Raw genomic sequence first — 24,091 nt, forward strand, 5'->3', positions numbered from 1 at the left:
CCATCGTTTCTTCAGGGCCTGTTGTGCCCACCGGCATCGTTTCTTCAGGACCTGTCAAGCCCAAATCTTCCCAGAATATCGAGGCATCAAGACAGCCTCATCAACGATCTCTAAGCGGTCGCATCTGTGATCCCGAGAGACGCAAGGAAGGATAAGTGGACTATAGCCATGAGTACTATAGTTTGGCCACGTTCCGGCTTTCTACACCCGGACTAGCCGGGGTACTCCCAGTTTCCTTAGAAAAGTATTGTTTGTTTTATTGAGTCCCTGCGAGGACAGATTTGTGTTTACCCCTTTCTGCCTGTTCAGCATAGCCCTAGGAGCTCCAAATTATAAAAGTTGATTATACAAGTTATACCCTGTCTCATGTCTCGTCACTGCAGCCTGAGAATCTGCTGGTCACTACACAAAAAATACCTCACCTAGTCAATGGAGGGTAAATAAGGTGAGATAATTAAGGTGCATAAGTGTGAATAAAATAAAATGCACCACGTAGGGTGCACAATATGCAGAAGAAGTGGCGATGAGCAAATACAGTTGTGGCCAAAATTATTGACACCCCTGCAATTTTGTCAGATAATACTCAGTTTCTTCCTGAAAATTATTGCAAACACAAATTCTTTGTTATTATTATCTTAATTTAATTTGTCTTAAATGAAAAAACACAAAAAGAATTGTCCTAAAGCCAAATTGGATATAATTCCACACCAAACATAAAAAAGAGGGTGGACAAAAGTATTGGCACTGTTCGAAAAATCATGTGATGCTTCTCTAATTTGTGTAATTAACAGCACCTGTAACTTACCTGTGGCACCTAACAGGTGTTGGCAATAACTAAATCTCACTTGCAGCCAGTTGACATGGATTAAAGTTGACTCAACCTCTGTCCTGTGTCCTTGTGTGTACCACATTGAGCATGGAGAAAAGAAAGAAGATCAAAGAACTGTCTGAGAACTTGAGAAACCAAATTGTGAGGAAGCATGAGCAATCTCAAGGCTACAAGTCCATCTCCAAAGACCTGAATGTTCCTGTGTCTACCGTGCGCAGTGTCATCAAGAAGTTTAAAGCCCATGGCACTGTGGCTAACCTCCCTAGATGTGGACGGAAAAGAAAAATTGACAAGAGATTTCAACGCAAGATTGTGCGGATGTTGGATAAAGAACCTCGACTAACATCCAAACAATTTCAAGCTGCCCTGCAGTCCGAGGGTACAACAGTGTCAACCCGTACTATCCATCGGCGTCTGAATGAAAAGGGATTGTATGGTAGGAGACCCAGGAAGACCCAACTTCTTACCCCAAGACATAAAAAAGCCAGGCTGGAGTTTGCAAAAACTTACCTGAAAAAGCCTAAAACGTTTTGGAAGAATGTTCTCTGGTTAGATTAGACAAAAGTAGAGCTTTTTGGGCAAAGGCATCAACATAGACTTTACAGGAGAAAAAAAGAGGCATTCAAAGAAAAAAACACGGTCCCTACAGTCAAACATGGCGGAGGTTCCCTGATGTTTTGGGGTTGCTTTGCTGCCTCTGGCACTGGACTGCTTGACCGTGTGCATGGTATTATGAAGTCTGAAGACTACCAACAAATTTTGCAGCATAATGTAGGGCCCAGTGTGAGAAAGCTGGGTCTCCCTCAGAGGTCATGGGTCTTCCAGCAGGACAATGACCCAAAACACACTTCAAAAAGCACTAGAAAATGGTTTGAGAGAAAGCACTGGAGACTTCTAAGGTGGTCAGCAATGAGTCCAGACCTGAATCCCATAGAACACCTGTGGAGAGATCTAAAAATGGCAGTTTGGAGAAGGCACCCTTCAAATATCAGGGACCTGGAGCAGTTTGCCAAAGAAGAATGGTCTAAAATTCCAGCATAGCATTGTAAGAAACTCATTAATGGTTACCGGAAGCGGTTGGTCGCAGTTATTTTGGCTAAAGGTTGTGCAACCAAGTATTAGGCTGAGGGTACCAATACTTTTGTCTGGCCCATTTTTGGAGTTTTGTGTGAAATGATCAATGTTTTGCTTTTTGCTTCATTCTCTTTTGTGTTTTTTCATTTAAGACAAATTAAATGAAGATAATAATACCAAAGAATTTGTGATTGCAATCATTTTCAGGAAGAAACTGAGTATTATCTGACAGAATTGCAGGGGTGTCAATACTTTTGGCCACAACTGTAAAAGGAAAGAGGTGTAATACATCACATATTGTGTTTAAAGTGCAAGCATTAGAATCAGGTGGGCTTTAAAGGTACAGACCCCTTCTTCCTTCTCTCTTCATTGATTTTTTACTGTTACCACTTGCACTTTAAGCACAATATGTGCTGCATTACACCTCTTTTACACATTAGCAGAATGTTGAGACTTGCTGGCATGCGTAAGAGCCAAGCTCACAAAGTGTTTCTGTACACTCAAAGCACATTGGGGTCCGTTATATTATTAGATGTATTTCATGATTACTCTGTATCTCCTCACTGATTACTTATTTTTAGGTATTTTTGTGTTTCAGTTGTTTATAGGTTTTGGTTTCCCCTATGAAGGTCCAGCGCCCTTGGAAGCAGTTGCTAATGGTTGTGTGTTTCTCCAACCTCGTTTTAATCCACCACACAGTTCCCTGAACCATGAGTTTTTCCGTGGTAAACCAACATCCAGAGAGGTAGGAGGCCGTGACATTTAATTAAGATTGGTCATGTTCTAAAAATGACTAATACTTCAGCAATCAGTCCGTTTGATCTGACAGGGCATTTTACAAGATTACCATGGCTTACAGTAGAAGATTTTGTATTGATTTAACCACAAGTTGAAAATTGTGTTTTGCACAGCAGGCCTAGGGAATTAATCATAGCCACCTGACAAAAATTATAATTACCTCCATTAATTAGACAAGATTTCCCACTGAGTTCTGATGAATGGAGGTGTCAGTCAGTAACTGTCAGGGAACGAGCAGGATTCACACAGATGTATACTTACTAATATTGGAGTCAGTGAGTTGAGAAAAATGAAAAACCAAAGAGGCTGAAGTTGTCAAGAAGGAATGTGGGGAATTAAGAAACATACTATTAACCCATGAAGTAAAATGTACACTGTTCTAGTTTCTCCACCCAATGGCCATAACTCTTGGCAACAGCCAACAAGTGATCAAGCATTGGTTGGGACTTCTGTATAAATATATATGTAGGTATATGTGTATATAGTGGTGAAAATAAGTATTTGATACACTGCCGATTTAGCAAGTTTTCCCACCTGCAAAGAATTGAGAGGTCTGTCATTTTTATCGTAGGTACACTTCCACTGTGAGAGACAGAATCTTTAAAAAATCCAGAAAATCAGATTGTATTATTTTTACAAAATTAATTTGAACTTTATTGAATGAAATAAATATTTTATACAATAGAAAAACAGAACTTAATATTTGGAACAGAAACCTTTGTTTGCAATTACAGAGGTCAGATGTTTCCTGTAGTTCTTGGCCAAGTTTGTACACATTGCAGCAGGGATTTTGGCTCTCTTCTCCATTTAGGTCTTCTCCAGATCTTTCAGGTTTCAGGGCTGTTGCTGGGCAACATTGAGTTTCAGCTCCATTGGGTTCAAGTCTGGATATTGGCTATGCCACTCCAGGACCTTGAAATGCTTCTTATGGATCCACTCCTTAGTTGCCCTGTCTGTATGTTTCGGGTTATTGTCATGCTGGAAGACCCAGCCTCGACCTACAGGTGCTTCTCACAAAATTAGAATATCATCAAAAAGTTAGTTTCTTTCAGTTCTTCAACACAAAAAGTGGAACTCATATATTATATAGAGTCATTATAAACAGAGTGATCTATTTCAAGTGTTTATTTCTGTTAATGTTGATGATTATGGCTTACAGCCAATGAAAACCCAAAAGTCATTATCTCAGTAAATTAGACAAATTAATATAAAAAACACCTGCAAAGGCTTTCTAAGCTTTAAAAAGGTCCCTTAGTCTGTTTCAGTAGGCTCCACAATCATGGGGAAGACTGCTGACTTTACAGATGTCCAGAAGGCAGTCATTGACACACTCCACAAGGAGGGTAAGCCACAAAAGGTCATTGCTAAAGAAGCTGGCTGTTCAGAGTGCTGTATCCAAGCATAATAATGGAAAGTTGAATGAAGGGAAAAGTGTGGCAGACAAAGGTGCACAAGCAACCGGGATAACAGCCGTATTGAAAGGATTGTTGTTAAAGGGAACCTGTCAGCAGGATTGTGCACAGTAACTTAAACACAGTGTCAGATCGGCGCTATTAAAATGATACATTGGTTGATGAAATTCATCTTATGGTTGTTCATCGTTATTTTCACTTTTGTGTTAATGAGATTCTGGTGCCCTAAGGCATGGTTGGGGTATGTGGTGCTCTGACTAGATATTCAAAATGCAGACTGCTAACAGGTCACTGCTTCCTCAGTGACCTGCCCCCTAGTTTGCATAATGAATATCTGTATATACTTAAAGAAAAAAAAACGTTCTGCAGGCAGGTGTCAGTCATGGCACCTGCTCTGCAACAAAATCGCATGTTTTGTGTGCCAATAATACATTTTTTTTCAGGTTATTCAGCTAGAGAAAAAAATCTTTAAAAATGGCGCCCACCACACCTACGCAGTAGCTGCTATACGTGTCTGCTGCTGTGATACAATAGCTGCTACTGCACATGTGCTGGTGGCACCAGCTTACTGGAGAAGAAGAAAAAAAATTCCTACTCCAAGATGTGACCGTCCAGGCTGAGAACCACTGATGATAGAGGTGCTGTGAGCGCAGCATCAGTGACCTGCGGTGAAGTAATCGAGATTACCTCTGGTCACTGAGGCTGCGTTCCCAGACAGGATGAACTGTGGTGATAATTTTACTGTCGATCAGAAGCGGCATTTGCCGTGCTGTCAAGCACATGACAGTGTGACAAACACCTGGTGTTTGGGGCGGCCGAACCCGAACAATAAAACGGACTTTTTAAAATAAAAAAAATCACTATATATATATATATATATATATATACATATACATATACAGTATATACCGGTGTATATATTCTGTCAGATACAAAAGAAATGTTATCTTTAACTTTAGACCATTTAGAGATCATTTCATCTTCAAACTTTTGCATATAAACAGATACACATTTATTTATATATATATATATATATATATATATATATAATGTTTTGCTGGGCCTCTACTAATCGGAAGAGTTGCAGGGATTCCCAGCAGGTAGGATAAAGTTCAGGTCTGTCAACCAAGGAATACTGAAATAGTCACTGGACCTGTCAGTCATTTGGCATAAACACACACACATACACATTATATATGTATGAGTACTGTATATGATATATATTTATTTACGTACAGTTGTGCTCAAAAGTTTACATACCCTGGTAACATTTTTGCTTTCTTGGCCTTTTTTTCAGAGAATATGAATGATAACACCAAAACTTTTTCTCCACACATGGTTAGTGGTTCGGTGAAGCCATTTATTGTCAAACTATTGTGTTTTGTCTTTTTAAATCATAATGAAAACCCAAATCATCCAAATGACCCTGATAAAAAGTTCACATACCCCATTAGTACCGTGTATTGCCCCCTCTAACTTCAATGACAGCTTAAAGTCTTTTATGGTAGTTGTGGATGAGGTTATTTATTTTCTTAGATGGTAAAACTGCCCACTCTTCTTGGCAAAAAGACTCCAGTTCCTGTAAATTTGTGGGCTATCTAGCATGAACTGCGCGCTTGAGATCTCCCCAGAGTGGCTCAATAATATTGAGGTCAGGAGACTGAGATCGCCACTTCAGAACTTTCATTTTGTTCTGCTGTAGCCAATGACAGATTAATTTGGCCTTGTGTTTTGGATTGTCATGCGCAGATTCCGGGCTGATGACTGCAAATGTGCCTAAAGTATTTGTTAATAACGTGCTGCATTCATCTTTCCTTCAACTTTGACCAAGTTTCCTGTGCATCTGTAGCTCACACATCCCCAAAACATCAGCGATCCAACCCTGTGCTTTACAGTAGGAATGGTGTTCCTTTCACCATAGGCCTTATTGACCTCTCTCTAAATGTAAGATTATTATTATTTATGGTTGTGGCCAAAAAGTTATTTTGGTCTCATCACTCCAAATTACCTTTTTCCAGAAGTTTTGAGGCTTGTCTCTGTGCTGTTTTGCGTATTGTAGACGAGATACTTTGTGGCATTTGCGCAGTAATGGCGTTCTTCTGGTGACTTGACCATGCAGCCCATTTTTCTTCAAGTGCCTCCTTATTGTGCATCTTGAAGCAGTCACACCGCTAGTTTTCAGAGAGTCCAGTATTTCAGCTGATGTTATTTGTGGGTTTTTCTTTGCATCCCAAACAATTTTTATGCACACACACACTGATTACAAGCAAACAGGTCACAGGTGAGGATGTTACCTTTAGAAGCCAGTCAAATCTATTTGTGTCATCTTCTGTGCATGTTATCAGGCCAAAATCATCAGGGTATGTGAACTTTTGATCAGGGTCATGTGGATATTTTGTGATGTCATTATGATTTAAAACGAGAAAACCCAGTAGTTTGGTAATAAATGGCTTCACCCAACCACTAACCATGAGTGAAGAAAAAGATTTTGATGTTATCACTCACATTCTCTGAAAAAAGGCCAAGGAAACAAATTCTGCCGGGGTATGGAAACTTTTGAGCACAACTGTAGGTATGTATATATGTGTATATATGAATTTGTGACTGCAAGAAAAGGAGCTTTCAGTCAAGCTGGGTATGGCATAGAGGTGGAGAGAGCAGAATCTTGGGAACAGACTCACTAGTTAGAGGTATGGATGATGCTGTCTTTGCAAGAGCTACATGCACATATGATCAGTTTAGAGGGTGTTAAAATCATGCTGACATATTCTCTTTAAGACAATGGGTGTTATGATTGAGTCACCGTAGGAGGCAAAAACAGAAATGCTAGCTAAGTCCAGAAAACCAGAGAAGTTGGCAACTATCAGATTGCAGACCCCTGAACCTATCAACACAACTAGCAGTAGCCGTGGGGGGTTCCTACGATGACCTAGACCCCTCGATCACAGCCGGAGAGATACATAGGCCTAAAGAAGGAAAGGGGAAATCTAACTGCCCCAGAGCAGACCCCAAAGCAATAGGCAGCCCCCCACATATAATGACGGTGAAGCAAGATGAAAACACTTACACAGACAGAAAGACAGACTGAGCAAAGACGGGGCCCAAAAACTACCTAGATAGGAACGGATAGGAAGGCTGCTGTCTGCAATCTGCCAAAACCCTATCAGAGACAAAAGCCAACAAGATGATATAAAAATGGCCCTGAAGCAACTAAGCTTCAAAAACTAAATCAGCACTCAGGTACTTTCAGAAGACAGAGCTAACGGAACACTGCACACTCCAGCAGGGAGTGGCAGAATCCAAAAAGCAAGAAAAGCAAAAACAAATCTTAAATGCAAAAAGGCAAAACAGAAAACTTAGCTTTAGGAGAGCAGGAATCAGACTGGTGTCCAAGAGTCCACAGAGAAATCACCCGCAGGGCAGAAAGGGCGTAGGCTGCCTTAAATCCAGTCAGTGACTCCACTCAGCCAATCGTCTTCATTAGTCCCAGGTGCCTGATAATCAGGCTCACTACCTTCCTTCACTAGAATAGGGAGTTCACCAGGCCTCAGTGACGGAGGGGAAAATGAACCCTTGAGGAGGGGGTCACCGAACCCTCAACAACGCTACCAGGGTGATCAGGGTGAGCCCGATGAAAGGCACGCACCAATCTTTTGGCATGAATATCAGAGGCAGAGACACAGGAATTATCCTCCTGACCATAACCCTTCCACTTAACCAAATACTGGAGTCTCCGTCTAGCCAGACGGGAATCCAGAATTTTCTCTACCTCATATTCCAAGTTACCTTCAACCAATACAGGGTCCGGAGGTGCCACCTCAGGCACAACTGGCTCAACAAACCTCTTCAACAAGGACTTATGGAACACATTATGGATCTTAAATGTGACAGGAAGAGCCAAACGAAAAGAGACCGGATTAATAATCTCTAAAATCTTGTAAGGTCCAATAAATCTAGGCTTAAACTTAGGAGAAGCCACCTTCATAGCAATATTTTTTGATGATAACCACACCATATCACCAATCTTAAACTGGGGACCAATGGTCCTATGTCGATTGGAAAACCGCTGGGCCTTTTCCTGGGAGAGAGATAACTTATCCACCACTTGGTCCCAGATCTGGTGCATTCTCTCCACCACAGTGTCAACACCTGGGCAGGCAGAAGGCTCCACCTGCCCTGAAGAAAATCGAGGATGAAACTCAAAGTTACAAAAAAAAGGTGACATCAAAGTGGCAGAACTAGCTCTATTATTTAAAGCAAATTCGGCCAAGGGCAAAAATGAAACCCAATCATCCTGATCAGCGGAAATAAAACATCTCAAATACGACTCCAAGGTCTGGTTTGTTCTCTCTGTCTGCCCATTGGTCTGAGGGTGAAAAGCAGAGGAGAAGGACAACTGAATTCCCAACTTGGAATAGAACGTCCTCCAAAATTTAGACACAAATTGAACTCCTCTGTCAGATACAATGTTCTCAGGAATCCCGTGCAAGCGAACCACCTGTTGCAAAATCAGGGGCACCAACTCAGAGGAAGATGGCAACTTAGGGAGTGGTACAAGATGAACCATCTTAGAGAACCTATCACAAATTACCCAAATAACAGTCATTCTTTGAGAGACCGGCATATCAGAGATGAAATCCATTGAAATATGGGTCCATGGCCTCCTGGGGACCGGCAAAGGCATCAACAACCCACTAGAGCGAGAACAAGATTTAGACCGGGAGCAAGTCCCACAGGACTGCACAAAATTCCTGACATCATGAGACAAGGTGGGCCACCAAAAAGAGCGACTCACCAGATCTCTAGTACCAAAAATACCTGGATGACCAGCCAATGCAGAGCAATGAACTTCAGACATCACTCTCTTCTTCCACTGGTCAGGAACATACAACTTTCCACTGGGGCAACGCTCAGGTTTGTCCTCCTGGAACTCTTGCAGAGCAAGTCTCAAATCGGGCGAGATGGCAGAAAGAACTACCCCTTCGCCTAAGATGGTAGCAGGCTTGGTCACCACAGGAGAATCAGCAAAGAAACTCCTAGAGAGGGCATCTGCCTTGACATTCTTAGTTCCAGGAAGGAAAGAGACCACAAAATCAAAACGTGTAAAAAACAAGGCCCACCTAGCCTGTCTAGGGTTCAAGCGTTTAGCCGACTCTAGGTAAATAAAATTTTTGTGGTCAGTGAGGACCACAACTTGATGTTTGGCTCCCTCCAACCAATGTCTCCACTCCTCAAATGCCCATTTCATGGTGAACAGTTCCCGATTCCCCACATCATAGTTACGTTCAGATGAAGAGAACTTTCGGGAAAAGAAAGCACAGGGATTCATTTTAGATGTTACAGGATCCTTTTGGGACAACACCGCTCCTGCACCAATCTCAGAAGCATCCACCTCTACCTGAAACGGGAGTGAGACATCAGGTTGCCACAGAACCGGGGCGGAGGTAAATCTACGCTTCAGCTCGTGAAAGGAAGCAACCGCCTCCGGAGACCAATTCAACACATCCGCACCCTTCCTGGTCAGGTCAGTCAATGGTTTGGCAATGCTAGAAAATTTTGCTATAAATTTCCGATAAAAATTAGCAAAACCCAAAAACTTCTGGAGGGCCTTCAAAGAAGTGGGCTGAACCCAATCATAAATGGCCTGTACCTTGGCCGGGTCCATTTCAATAGTTGACGGAGACAAAATAAATCCCAAAAAAGAAATCCTCTGTACTCCAAAAAGGCATTTTGATCCTTTGACATACAGAGAATTCTCTCTCAAGATCCGGAACACAGTCCGAATATGTTCCACATGAGCATCCCAATCCTTGGAGAAGATCAAAATATCGTCCAGATAGATAATCAAAAATTTATCGACAAAGTCTCGGAAAATATCGTTCATGAAGCACTGGAAGACAGAAGGGGCATTAGTGAGCCCAAAAGGCATCACCAGGTACTCAAAATGTCCCTCCAGAGTATTAAACGCCGTCTTCCATTCATCCCCCTGCTTAATGCGGATAAGATTATACGCCCCCTGAGGTCAAGCTTGGTAAACCAGCAAGCACCTCTGACTCTAGAGAATAGATCCGAAATCAGGGGTAACGGATACTGATATTTAATAGTAATTTTATTGAGGGCACGATAATTAATACAAGGCCTTAAAGAACCATCCTTCTTGGCCACAAAAAAAAAACCGGCACCTAAGGGTGAAGAGGATTGTCTAATATGACCCTTCTCCAACGCCTCCTTAATATAGGACCGCATAGCCTCGTGCTCGGGTACAGATAAATTGAAGAGCAGACCCTTAGGAAATTTACACCCCGGGCTTAGTTCAATTGCACAGTCATAACTCCTATGAGGAGGCAAGGACGCAGACTCATTCTCACTAAATACATCATAGAAGTCCGCCAAATAGTCAGGAACCTCATGCGACTGAGGAGAGGTGGAAAAAACCGGAGCCTCACTAAAGGTACACCGGCAACCCCAACTCACCACAGACACAGACTTCCAATCCAAAACTGGATTATGAATCTGCAACCAGGGAAACCCAAGAACAACGGCATCATGCAGACCATGCAACACCAAAAATCTGCAATTTTCTTGGTGGTCTGGGGCGACCCGCATGACCAACTGGGTCCAAAACTGAGGTTTATTTTTAGCCAGAGGGGTAGCATCAATCCCCCTCAAAGGGATAGGCGTCTGCAGAGGTGTCAACGGAAATCCACAACGTTTAGCAAAATCCAAGTCCATTAGGTTTAGCGCTGCTCCCGAATCCACAAAAGCCTTGGCGGAAAATGTGGACAGGGAACAGATCAGAGTAATCGCCAAAAGAAACTTAGGCTGAACCCCACCAACAGAAAACGTGTGTGCGAAGCGTTTCTCACGTTTAGGACAAACAGAAATAATATGTGAGGCATCTCCACAGAAAAAACACAGCTTATTACGCCTTCTGAATTCCTGACCTTGCGCCTTAGACAAAACTCTATCACATTGCATAGGTTCAGACGTCTGTTCATCCGGTGGCAACACCTCTCATGTAATCCTGCGTTCACGTAAACGCCGATCAACCTGAATGGCTAAAGACAGAATCGTCCAGACCAGAGGGAACAGGAAATCCCACCATAGTATCTTTTACGGCTTCTGACAAACCCTTCCGAAAGAGAGCAGCCAAGGCACTATCATTCCAGGTAGTAAGGACCGCCCACTTTCGGAACTTTTGACAGTACAACTCTGCAAATTCTCGACCCTGGTTCAATGCTAACAGGGTCTTTTCAGCCTGATCAATAGCATTAGGTTCGTCGTACAGCAACCCCAAGGCTTGAAAAAATGCGTTCACATTAGTCAGAATAGGGTCATCTGGTTTCAAAGAAAATGCCAATTTTAGCCTGCTGCGCGGGGCTCCCTGACGAGTTAGGCTTCAAAGCAAAAAATAATTTACAATTATTTTTGAAACTCAAAAATTTAGATCGATCCCCAAAAAATACATCAGGTGTGGGGATCTTTGGTTCAATAGCATGTGAACGAGCAAGATAGGCGGAAATTCCTCGCACTTCAGCAGCGAGCTGCTCCACACGATCAGACACTTGCTTTATCTCCATTGAGAGAAAAAAAAAAAAAATCCCCCTACGGCCTCAGAGATATAGAGGAAAGAATATGCACACTTTTTTTTTTTTTAAACACAATTCTTTCCTGCTATTGAGTACCCAAGAATCTGCGGTTTGGCGGGTGATTCTGTTATGATTGAGTCACCGTAGGAGGCAAAAACAGAAATGCTAGCTAAGTCCAGAAAACCAGAGAAGTTGGCAACTATCAGATTGCAGACCCCTGAACCTATCAACACAACTAGCAGTAGCCGTGGACCCCTCGATCACAGCCGGAGAGATACATAGGCCTAAAGAAGGAAAGGGGAAATCTAACTGCCCCAGAGCAGACCCCAAAGCAATAGGCAGCCCCCCACATATAATGACGGTGAAGCAAGATGAAAACACTTACACAGACAGAAAGACAGACTGAGCAAAGACGGGGCCCAAAAACTACCTAGATAGGAACGGATAATAAGGCTGCTGTCTGCAATCTGCCAAAACCCTATCAGAGACAAAAGCCAACAAGATGATATAAAAATGGCCCTGAAGCAACTAAGCTTCAAAAACTAAATCAGCACTCAGGTACTTTCAGAAGACAGAGCTAACGGAACACTGCACACTCCAGCAGGGAGTGGCAGAATCCAAAAAGCAAGAAAAACAAAAACAAATCTTAAATGCAAAAAGGCAAAACAGAAAACTTAGCTTTAGGAGAGCAGGAATCAGACTGGTGTCCAAGAGTCCACAGAGAAATCACCCGCAGGGCAGAAAGGGCGTAGGCTGCCTTAAATCCAGTCAGTGACTCCACTCAGCCAATCGTCTTCATTAGTCCCAGGTGCCTGATAATCAGGCTCACTACCTTCCTTCACTAGAATAGGGAGTTCACCAGGCCTCAGTGACGGAGGGGAAAATGAACTCACAACAAATGGGCCTAATAGAAACCTCTTTTTTTAATGTTGTAGTTACTCCCGTGTTACTGTTTCTCTTGTTTAGATCATTTGACTACAACCTTTATTAATCCATCTATTATGCCAATATGTGGCTTTCTTTTAAGTAAAAGCTGTATGTGTACACCCTCGTTGTTATTTTCAGATCAGCCATCAATTGTTTCTTTGAAAATCTTTCTTCATGTTCCTCCGCAGGTCTCATCTCAGCACCCATACATGGAGATGACCATCGGGAGGCCTCATGTCATAACAGTGGATTACAATGACACAAAAGAGTTTGAGGCAGCTATCAAAGCCATCATGAGGAGCAAGGTATTTTATGGCAACAGTGTTGGTAAAAAATGGTTATTAGAAATAACTCCCCCATTAAGGTGATCTAAAACTGGATATGTTTACAACATTATACATTGTTGATAATTTAAAGGGTTATTCCTATCATCACAGATGGATATGTCTGGACATTGCTAGTAAAAATAAACACTTTTGCAAGTTACTGTTTATTAAAATTTGCAGCCATTTTTTAGATATTAACAATTTTCTTGTGTTTATAACTCATTACTTAGGAGATTCACCAGCACTGCTGTCTAATTTGTGAGAATTACACTGAAGCTTTCCGAGAATAGGAGGTAATGGCAATCTCCAGAGATCCCGGCCAACTACAAAACAGTTCTTACAATTTCAATAGAAAAGAGCTTGTAAGCACTGTTCTTGTTCTGATGTCTAACAGCACTGGTCAGTCTCCAAGGCAACAAGCTGTAAACAAAAGAAAAGAGTTAACATCTCTAGAACAGCTGAAAATATTAATAGCCTGTAAGTTGCAAACTCTCTTGTGCTTACAAGTGCTATCAAATAATACCCATTTATGAACATGAGAATAACCCTTTAAGCGGCATGATAAATTATTGAAAATCTAAAACAGGACATGAGGTGATACGACCTCTAAGATAGAAAGAAATAGGCTGTGTATATATATATATATATATATATATATATATATATATGTATATAACTACACACACATAATACGCCCTTAAATAATTTCATTAATTAACTAGTTACCACATAACATAACTAAAAAGAAAACAAGTATCAACATATGGTTAATGCAAAAATCCATTATGACAAGGCCTTTACTATCGATTTTATCACAATATGAGGGACATATAATACCTCCTTTATATGCCCCTCACTATAACAGTGCCAACAAGCATTAATAGTGCCCCCTTTAGGCCCCACAGACTAATAGTGCTGCTCTTGGTGCATGAATTTCACCAAATCCCATTCCTACATCAAGCAGATGGGTTACCTGTCTGCTTTCTGTGGCTTGGCTCATGGTTCTGATATCTTTGTCATGATAATGATAGAGAGGTAGATAGATAGATAGATAGATAGATAGATAGATAGATAGATAGATAGATAGATAGATAGATTTTCTATGCATTCCCTTTGGCAAAGATAGATATGTAACTGGCTGGAGGGAGGACATAAGGGACGGAGGGGTGGGGGTTTGAGGTCTGGCTAATGCTTCAATTTGAGGTCATTGAGCCGTAGAGGTGTCAGTTGCGGGTGGTTTAACAGCCAATATTCCTCAGAAGCCGAGAAAGAGGTCTCATTATCTGGAAGGTTCTGTGCAGAAGAATAATAGTATATCACTGAGCTCAGGGACGAGGCCCAAGGGAACTCATTAGACAATGTGATGAGGAGAGAAAAGCTGCAGTCATGGAAGCAGAACCCTAATATTCTCTGTTTATTACCCCTGGTTAACGGGGGCTAGCCGCTTGTTGCTGAAGTAATGTCGCTATGTAGAAACAACTTGGTCCTTTAGAATATTTGGTGAATATGATTTCAGCTGTAGTAATGTCATACATGTACACGATTTTATCAGAACTCATATACCATGACTATAAATGTCTGTTATTAAGAGATGCGGTGAGTCTCCTATGAGTCATGTTCCCTTGTTAACAAATAGTAATTTGTCTACAAGGAATAACCGATAACAAATCTGTTCATTGCACTTTCCATAGATTGAACCATACCTACCCTATGAGTTTACAAGCGAAGGAATGCTGCAGAGACTCCATGCCTACATCCAGCACCAAGTAAGCTGCCAATCAGCTGATTTAGGGTCTTATGACATCCCTTTCAACAATCCAGAAAACAAGCAGGGCTTCCTTTACTCCTATTAAAATACTTGGTAAATGTATTCTGCTCCAGTGGTGACCCTCAGTGAACTGTGCACCATACTACAACACTAAATTGTTAAATCAATGAAAATCTGACTGTTTGATGGCTGTCTGCAGACCACACGTATTAGCATACTCCAATTTGCTGGAAATGTTCATTACAGATAATGCCTAACAGAGCATAATGGAGCAGAATGCGCTTTAAATTCTTTTTCTGTCTCTGGTTCCTTTTCCATCGTTCATTATCCACCATTTCCTCATGATAACATTTTTATTCTGTGATCCTATATCTTCTAAATACTGTAATTTTTTTTCTTCTTTCTTTACAAATTTTTGCCACTTTCCCTTCACTTTTTTTTAATCACCTGCTTTTCATTTTTATCTATCCAAATGAATCACATCCAGGAGTTTTGCTCTCCTTCTTTGCCCTTGCCTATTCCTCTTAATACGTCCCAGGTTCATCTTCCTTCTTCCTTGGTTCTCATCAATCATACCCACCTCGTCTGGTCACCCAGCGAACATCCTCCATCCATGTGGCCCCCTGTCACGGCTATGCAGGTATGGTTGTCAGCAGAAGGAGAGTCCTGCACCAATGCATGCTGGGATCATGACTTGGTATGTGAGCCCATGTTCTTCAGCATCATCAACAGACAAAATGTTCTTGAACAGTAAGTATATGACAGTCTTATGCTATATCATGTCTACTAACCATGAATAAATAAGTTGTGGCTTACATTTTCCACCTAAATTGCCTTAAAATTCTGGATGTTTGCTTCTGTTTCAATCCATCATTGGTTCCCTGTCAAATTTCACTTTTGAAATATCTGGCCTTACAATTTAGGAAAAAGCTGAGGAGTAAAAAGCACAATAGGGTCTTATCCGATGATAAAGGACAATAAGGTACAGGGAATTGCTTACCTGGTAGAGTTGTACATTATACAAAAAGGATGAAGGATGAGGATTAAATTTGTCAGCTGCTGCAGTACCATGGGTTAAAAAAGTTGAAATGCCAGAAGAGAAACAATAGGTGGGTTGTCTGTGCTGGACAAGGATGGTCAAGAGTGCAAAGTAGACTTAATACGGTTTTATTATCAACGCGTTTCGAAATCTTCAGATTTCTTCATCAGGATGTCACCACATACAAAAACCCTTTTGTATTTAATTAAATCCCCAGCAAGAAGTCTGAAAACTTTGAAATATGTTGCTCATAAAACTGTATCAAGTCTAGTTTGTATCCTGGATCATTCTTTCGGATGACCATGACAAGCACAGACTACCCAAATATTTTTCTCTTATATCCTTACAATTTCACAAAGGTGGAAGAAAAAGACTGGGTTTTTCAATGTATCCACGCTGACAACACAAGGACAGAAATATTCTTGAACGCTTTATTGTGCCGACACGTTTCGTGGCAAATCTGCCACTTCCTCAGGGCCAAAGAATTACAGTATCTATTTACAGCAGTGGTTTTATACAAAACCTTCATGACATCACAATTACAAACAACAGACATCACTTCCTGTGGAAACACCCCCTCCAATGTCAAAATATCATACACCAGTCACAATAACTTTATATCAAGATCTGACCTCTGATAAAACACATTAAACATCTAAACAATCAATCTTTAATTTGAAAAAGTGTACGAAACCTATAATCACTACATATTAAAAAATTTTAAAAATAGAGTTAACTAGAATCAAACCCACAGGTTCACTGTTCACAACCTGTAAAGGTGAGTGCACTAACCGTGTATTGTCACCCAAAATATCACTTTTATCGCCCTATGTGCGCTCTCTTTCCTTAATTTCAGATTCTTACAATTTGAAATATTTGATTCCTCTAGAACATTTTTTTTCATGCCAACATCCCCACAAAAAAAATAGTTATGTATCTTTTCTCTACATTACTAGAAAATTATTGTACATGAAGGGATGTGGGTAGCTTCTGGCAAATTCCTTAGAATCTGCCAGCAATTTCATGTATGGAAAATAAGAGTCTTCTTTTAGGCTGGATAACCAGTCAGATCATTTTGTTCATGGCACCAGTGTCTGGAAGATAGTAATCTCGCCCATTATTAAAAAAAAAACATAATTTTTTTTACTTTCCATAGTTGGGGAAGAACCATTCTGCTACATGACCGATATCTTTTGTATATGACCAACTTTATACTATAAACCATTTTTTGTTGAAGATAACTGTTCCCTAAAGTCTATATGACAATTACTAAATGATTTATGTCTTTATCTGAAAAGTTCACATTAGTCTTAGTACTCTGCTTTGAAGTAAGTTTCCATGACTATATAAGTCTAATGCTACCTACCTAATCTCTTCTAATATGCCTGATGAGAACATAAGTGCCCCCTGAAAGTATAGCTAATTTTGAGTATATGCTAGGAATGTTCCAAACAGGCCATTTCCAAAGTGAGAGTTAAGAGTTTCTTGCACATAAAGAAAGCCTGACTGTGATGTTCTTGGATGTGTGCACAATTCTACTAATGTCTCATAAGTTAGAGTGTTTGTATAGAAGAGATGGAACAGTATGGCACAATGGGTTAGCAGCTTCTAAAGCTCAAAGAAGTGCGCACTGCAGAAAGATCTCTGTATGACTCAAAGCCTAATGTTATGTTTCATATAGAACGTAAGTTCTATTGATCTGGAAAAGATTTTTTTTCATTATTTTTTTAGATCTCCAAAGAGGAGGATGAAAGGAAACCTACCCTTATGTAAAGACATGTTATTTCTGGTTGTTTTGAAGTTTACTTGGCTGTAACAATTGGCATTAAAAAAGTCCTTCTTTTTCTTGCATTTTCAAAGTATCCCATAGGGAGCAACCAATTCAAGATCTGTACATCTAGGTCATAGAAAGAGTAACTAATTGTGGGTCACACTGTCATAGGAAATGTTTCTTCAGTCAAGGTGAAGGCAGCAGAATTGGCAGCAACAGAGTGATTTTAATAGAGATGACGTGAGCAAAAAAGAGTGCATCATTCTTTAGAATAAAAAATTACTCTTAAAGAAGTTGTCCACTACTTGGACAATTTATTCTCATACCCCATGCTTGACCCCACAAAATAATACATTTATTCTCACTTCTCATACTGGCGCCATTAGCCCAGTGTCGGCACTCAGTCTCCTGGGGCTCCTGTGCTATTGTGGCATGTGACACTGGTGCCAAATCAGTTCTAGCACCACTGTCCCCGCCTCCTGTTGAATTGACCATGAAGAGGAAATCCGAGATCAGCTGCAGCCCAGACTTCCTCTTCATGTTTGATTTCTTCAAAGGCGAAGACAGTGACGCCAGCCCTGATTGGACAACGGCATCATGTGTCATAATAACCGCTTGAGAGCCGTGAAAACGGTGTTGGCAATGGAGGCGAGTATAAGCTTTTTTATTTTATGGGGGGCAAAAATTTTGATCATGAAGGGGTTGTCCTAGTAGTGGATAACTTCTTTAAGAATTCATAAACTTGGTAGAAAAAAAACACATTTAGGAAGATTTATCAAAACAGGTGAAAAATTAATCTGGAGTACTTTCCTATAGCAATCAATATTGATAAAATATGCCTCACTGCTTAAAGAGAATCGGACTATAGAGCACCAAAACCTGGTGATTTACTTTTATAAAAGAAATATGCTGACCCACCTTGTTTTTCGTCTTGGCTCCTTGTTTTTAAATATCAAATATCTTTAATTAAGAATTGTTTGCTTTTGCCTTTCATTATTTGGACCAAATGGCCAATTCACAATTTAAAATGGTTCTTAATTCAGGGATGCTGCTTTACAATAACTCCCTTAATTAAATTGGGTCAAAAGCCACCATTTTTAAAGAAGATGTATCACCTCCCAAGAAAGTTCATAATGTAAAAGAAGGTCAAATTAACCTTTCTCAAATATTTCCATTGTACATTAGTAAGCTTAGGAAATATTTTAACTAATTTAGTGACAAAACCCCTATCCATTTAAAATGAATGTAGCATAAAAATATTTTTTTGTTTAAATTATTTTCTTTGTGTTAAAACTAGTTTTGTTTTGTTTTTCTTACTTTTCATTTTTTTATATAGTTTTTTTTAATGGAGATCTTAGGTAAAAAAAACACTGAAATTATGAAAGATGTAATCTCTATATCTGCTAAATCCCAAAACATTACTTCTGTATTTTTGTGCTCAAAAACATGTCAGAAACAATCTTAAAAGGACAAGAAGAACATATTAGAGCACTCTCAGTTCCCAGAAAATACTGTGCGTTTGGGGATCTCATAGTGAAAACATTCAGTCCTTATAGTAGATTACAAAGAGAAAAAATTGACTTTGTAACTGCGATAGACAATAAAGTCTGCTTAGTAGGTTATTTTTGTGAATAGAAGAATAAATAGGAAATCCACAACTAAAAGACTCAGCTGTAAGTTATGGTACAAAATGGTCAAAAAGTCAACAAAATTGACTACAAAGCAAAGAGACATATCCTAAAACCAATTGGTACATTGTTACTTAGCAGAATAAACGTACATGTTTATCAAGATCAAGCACATATAAGAATATATAGAACAGAATATATAAGATATATATATAGAATATATATATCTTATATTCTATTTAGAATATAAGATGACATACAAGAAGAGAGGGGGTGTAGGTAAAACTGTAGAAAATTGTTTCCCAGAATTAATCCTAAGGAAATTAAAAATTCCAATAAGGCATGAAAAAATCTACTTTAAAAAAGAAAAGCTCAACTTCTGATCACAAGTGGCGATCAGATTGGATCAACATTCTTACAAGAATTCTCTGCCTTTTCATAAGTATAAATATTATTTTCTTCTTTCTTATCATTTAAGCCTTTTTTGAAGTCATAAACTGCTCCCGTTATTGTCAGCTCCTGAAGTAGACTGTTCCAAAAATTCACAGCTCTGATGTTAAAAATGTTTATCTCTTTCGGAGATTGATTTTTTTTTCTTTTCCAAAGAGTAGGGCTTTTGTCTTTTAGGGTATGTGAACACGTTGCAGATTGGCCTGCGGAATTTTCTGCACGGAATCTGCATCTCTTGGCAGAAAACTCAGGGCAAAACGCTTGCGGATTTCATGCTGAATTGATGCGGAAATCTTGCGGATTGTAATGCGTTTTTGCTGTGCGGATTTGTCAGGTGCTACTGGGAATGAATTAGCTGTGTGAACTTTCTCCCTTGTGCTTCTGGAGGAGAGAGAGAGAGAGGGAGAGAGATTTGATGCAGTTCCGTGCGTCAAAAAATGCTGCAGATCCGCATCAAAATCTGCAATGTGTGCACATAGCCTAAAGTGGTAACATTATGTCCTAGTTCCTCTAGGACAGTTACATAGTTATTTAATGCTTCTTTTTGTGACCATGGCGGTGTAATAGCATCTTAATTTTTCAAAGGGCAGTTTGGAAAATAAGTCTTGTTCATTGAACAGGTGATAAGTTGGTAACATGAGATTGTGTACTCACATGGAGCCAAGAATTTATAGCACTTGAATCTCAACTTAACTCCATGAGTTGTCTGCCACTATGGGCAGTATGACCCTGGCAATCTAGTAGTCTCCAATCTGTGTTGATGGCATCAGACTGTGTAGGAATCACCACACTGAGAAGAATAATGCCAATACCCAGAACTGGGATTTCATGGGTTGTAATGTGAAAGGTGTTCTTTAACATATCTATATTTACATATCTGCCCCCTAAAAATCCTGATTTATTGTGTGGTTGTTTGCCATAGTGAACTCCAACAGATTGGTTGGAAAAACAATCCCCCCAGGTTATTTTAATGTACTAAATGACGACTTTCTCTTACAATGGAAACAATGCGATCACTTGGAACGTGATATATATCACATTTTGTAAACATTTCAGGCAAACATTAGCTAAAATTGCCAATTTCGACTTATGTCTACCTAATGTGTGTGGGCAGTTTAGATGCAGCTGGTAGATTCCTTGATACTTTTGTTTGATACACTACGTGTGCTTATCATATATATAATCTCATGTCATCTTGTCATCAAAGGCTTGGAGCCCAGTGTGAGAGCACCGAATCTGTTATGAGCCACTTGTACCCAGCCGTGTCACCTTCTGTCCGGGAATGCTATCTTCAGAGGGAGCCACTACTCTTTAGCTGTTCAGGACAAAGCACAAAGTTCCGCAGGCTGTGCCCATGTAGAGACTACCATCGTGGACAAATCGCTCTGTGCAAGAACTGCTCGTGATTACATTGGTTGTCCATTAAAGCCGATTACTGTCTCCATTAAACTTCCAAGTACTGATCATACTGACTGCTGCATGTAGATGTCCTACTGTACCTTTATAACTGAGTATACAGACTGGAATCTCTGCCCGGAGTTTTATGCAGCAGCATAAAGCAATAGTGAACATAATATACACTCACACAACAACCAGTGTAAAACTTCTTGGAGCCACGTAATTATCTCCATGCCCTCTTATGGTTTTTGATCAAGGGTCGTCTAAATTTTTATAAGTAAAGCACAATGAAGATAAAACAAGACAAGAACAATGACCAATCAGTTGGAACAGAGATGCAAGGTGTCAAGAGAGGATCATACATAAAGGGCATGCTCGAACTGCAATATTTTGGAACTACTCATAATAAATATGGTCTCGATGCCAGGTAGCGTGGTACAGCCAGTGCCAACCCACTGACTTTTAGAAGGGATATCACTTCCATTTCTGAGCATTAACATTGTGACAATATGATTTTTTACAAGATAAAGAGAGAACACAAGTACTATCAAATATCTGGGGATTCATATTAATAAATCATTTGGACCAAATGTGAAGTTCATGAAAGTAATGTATTTTAAGCCACAGTGGCAGGGAATGGGTAGAGATATATGCACTTTTTTCTGAAGCTGATACTTCCAATTAAACTGGAATTTGTTAAAAGGATCTGAGTGAGCAATAGGATTTCTTTCTTTCAAATATTTATGTTAATAAAGACTGAATTGGTGAAACAGAATTGATGTTACTTGACTTGAGATTAAACTTGGACATCAAGTGAAGCTGTTTTAATGAGCCTCATGTATATGAAACTTGGTCTCATTGCCCATTACCCTCTTATATATCATCACGCCACTAAAAATACAAAAAAATTAAAAAACACTGTTTTTATTATATACTCACTAGAATTAAAAAACATATATATAGTTCAAAGAACATTTACAAAAACAAACCTAAAAGATAAAGGCATTGATACATAAACAGGTAAGTATCCCGATAGAGATACATGAACTTGAATTAGAACACCGAGGGCGTAATATCAATATTTTGAAATCGACAAATGATGCAGGCTCCTTATTGGAGCAAATTCTTGATGTCACTTCACTCAGGTTTGGAACAAAGTGTGAGTTACCTACTCAGGACCTCTCATGACTACTAGTGGAGAGCTTCTAAGGGTGCGATTTTCTTCACATTCGTGGGTCCTGTCGGTGCATACGTCTGAATCCCAGTTTGCGTGGGGGTTCGGACGCAAGCCCCAACGGGACTCACAAATGTGGAGAAAAGCGCAATGTGAAAGCACCCTAAGAACAACAAGTGGGACACAATTGTGAAGTTGAATGAAATTTATTGGTTATTTTAAATTTTTGTGGAAATTCAAAAACTGAAAAGTGGGGCGTGCAATATTATTCGGCCCCTTTACTTTCAGTGCAGCAAACTCACTCCAGAAGTTCATTGTGGATCTCTGAATGATCCAATGTTGTCCTAAATGACTAATGATGATAAATATAATCCACCTGTGTGTAATCAAGCCTCCGTATAAATGCACCTGCTCTGTGATAGTCTCATGGTTCTGTTTGATGCACAGAGACCAAGGAACACAACAGGCAGGTCCGTGATACTGTTGTGGAGAAGTTTAAAACTGGATTTGGATGCAAAATGATTTCCAAAACTTTAAACATCACAAGGAGCACTGTGCAAGAGATCATATTGAAAAGGAAGGAGTATCATACCACTGCAAATCTACCAAGACCCGGCCGTCCCTCTAAACTTTCATCTCAAACAAGGAGAATACTGATCAGAGATGCAGCCAAGAGGCCCTTGATCACTTTGGAGGAACTGCAGAGATCTACAGCTGAGGTGAGACAGTCTGTCAATAGGACATCAATCAGTCGCACACTGCACAAATCTGGCCTTTATGGAAGAGTGGCAAGAAGAAAACCATTTCTCAAAGATATCCATTAAAAGTGTTGTTTAAAGCTTGCAACAAGCCACCTGGGAGACACACCAAACATGTAGAACAAGGTGCTCTGGTCAGATGAAACCAAAATCAAACTCTGGCAACAATGCCAAACGATATGTTGGGTGTAAAGGCAACACAGCTCATCACCCTGAACACACCATCCCCACTGTCAAACATGGTGGTGGCAGCATCATGGTTTGGGCCTGCTTTTCTTCTGCAGTTAAAGGGAAGATGGTTAAAATTGATGGGAAGATGGATGGAGCCAAATACAGGATTATTTTTGAAGAAAACCTGTTGGAGTCTGCAAAAGACCTGAGACTGGGACGGAGATTTGTCTTCCAACAAGACAATGATCCCAAACATAAAGCAAAATCTACAATGGAATGGTTCACAAATAAACGTATCCAGGTGTTAGAATGGCCAAGTCAAAGTCCAGACCTGAATCCAATCAAGAATCTGTGGAAACAGCTGAAAACTGCTGTTCACAAACGATCTCCATCAAACCTCACTGAGCTCGAGCTGTTTTCCAAGGAAGAATGGGCAAGAATTTCAGTCTCTCAATATACAAAACTGATAGAGAAATACCCCAAGCGACTTGCAGCTGTATTCGCAGCAAAAGGTGGTGCAACAAAGTATTAAGTTAAAGGGGCAGAATAATATTGCACGCCCCACATTTCAGTTTTTGAATTTCCACAAAAATTTAAAATAACCAATAAATTTCGTTCAACTTCACAATTGTGTCCCACTTGTTGATTCTTCACCAAAAATTTACATTTGGTATCCTTATGTTTGAAGCATGATATGTGGGAAAAGGTTGAAAAGTTCCAGAGGTCTGAATACTTTCGCAAGGCACCGTGTATATATACTGCTCTGGCAAAAATTAAGAGACCACCACATCAAAACCCTGTCATGGGCAGCCCATTCTCCAGACCTGAACCCCATTGAAAACCCCTAGAATATAATCAAGAGGAAGATGGATAGTCACAAGCCATCAAACAAAGAAGAGCTGCTTACATTTTTGCACCAGAAGCAGTGTGAAAGACTGGTGGCAAAATCAGCTGTGGTAAAGAATGCCTAACACCACAT

At 40.1% G+C, this 24,091-nt stretch overlaps 1 protein-coding gene across 1 annotated transcript in view; it reads left to right on the forward strand.

The window, feature by feature from the left end:
• The window catches only part of MGAT5B (alpha-1,6-mannosylglycoprotein 6-beta-N-acetylglucosaminyltransferase B), a 252,906-nt gene extending 231,122 nt beyond the window's left edge, over nt 1–21,784 (forward strand). Inside the window, exons 14-18 of the mRNA XM_073563170.1 lie at nt 2,502–2,648; nt 12,818–12,934; nt 14,647–14,721; nt 15,211–15,473; nt 20,819–21,784. Of these exons, the coding sequence (XP_073419271.1) occupies nt 2,502–2,648; nt 12,818–12,934; nt 14,647–14,721; nt 15,211–15,473; nt 20,819–21,017 (801 nt within the window). The 3' untranslated portion in view covers nt 21,018–21,784. The remainder of the gene's footprint in view (nt 1–2,501; nt 2,649–12,817; nt 12,935–14,646; nt 14,722–15,210; nt 15,474–20,818) is intronic.
• Nucleotides 21,785–24,091: the final 2,307 nt, after the last annotated feature.

This window comes from Dendrobates tinctorius, unplaced genomic scaffold (assembly GCF_039654945.1).
Source record: "Dendrobates tinctorius isolate UK_male_01 unplaced genomic scaffold, ASM3965494v1 ptg000383l, whole genome shotgun sequence".
Taxonomy (NCBI): domain Eukaryota; kingdom Metazoa; phylum Chordata; class Amphibia; order Anura; family Dendrobatidae; genus Dendrobates; species Dendrobates tinctorius.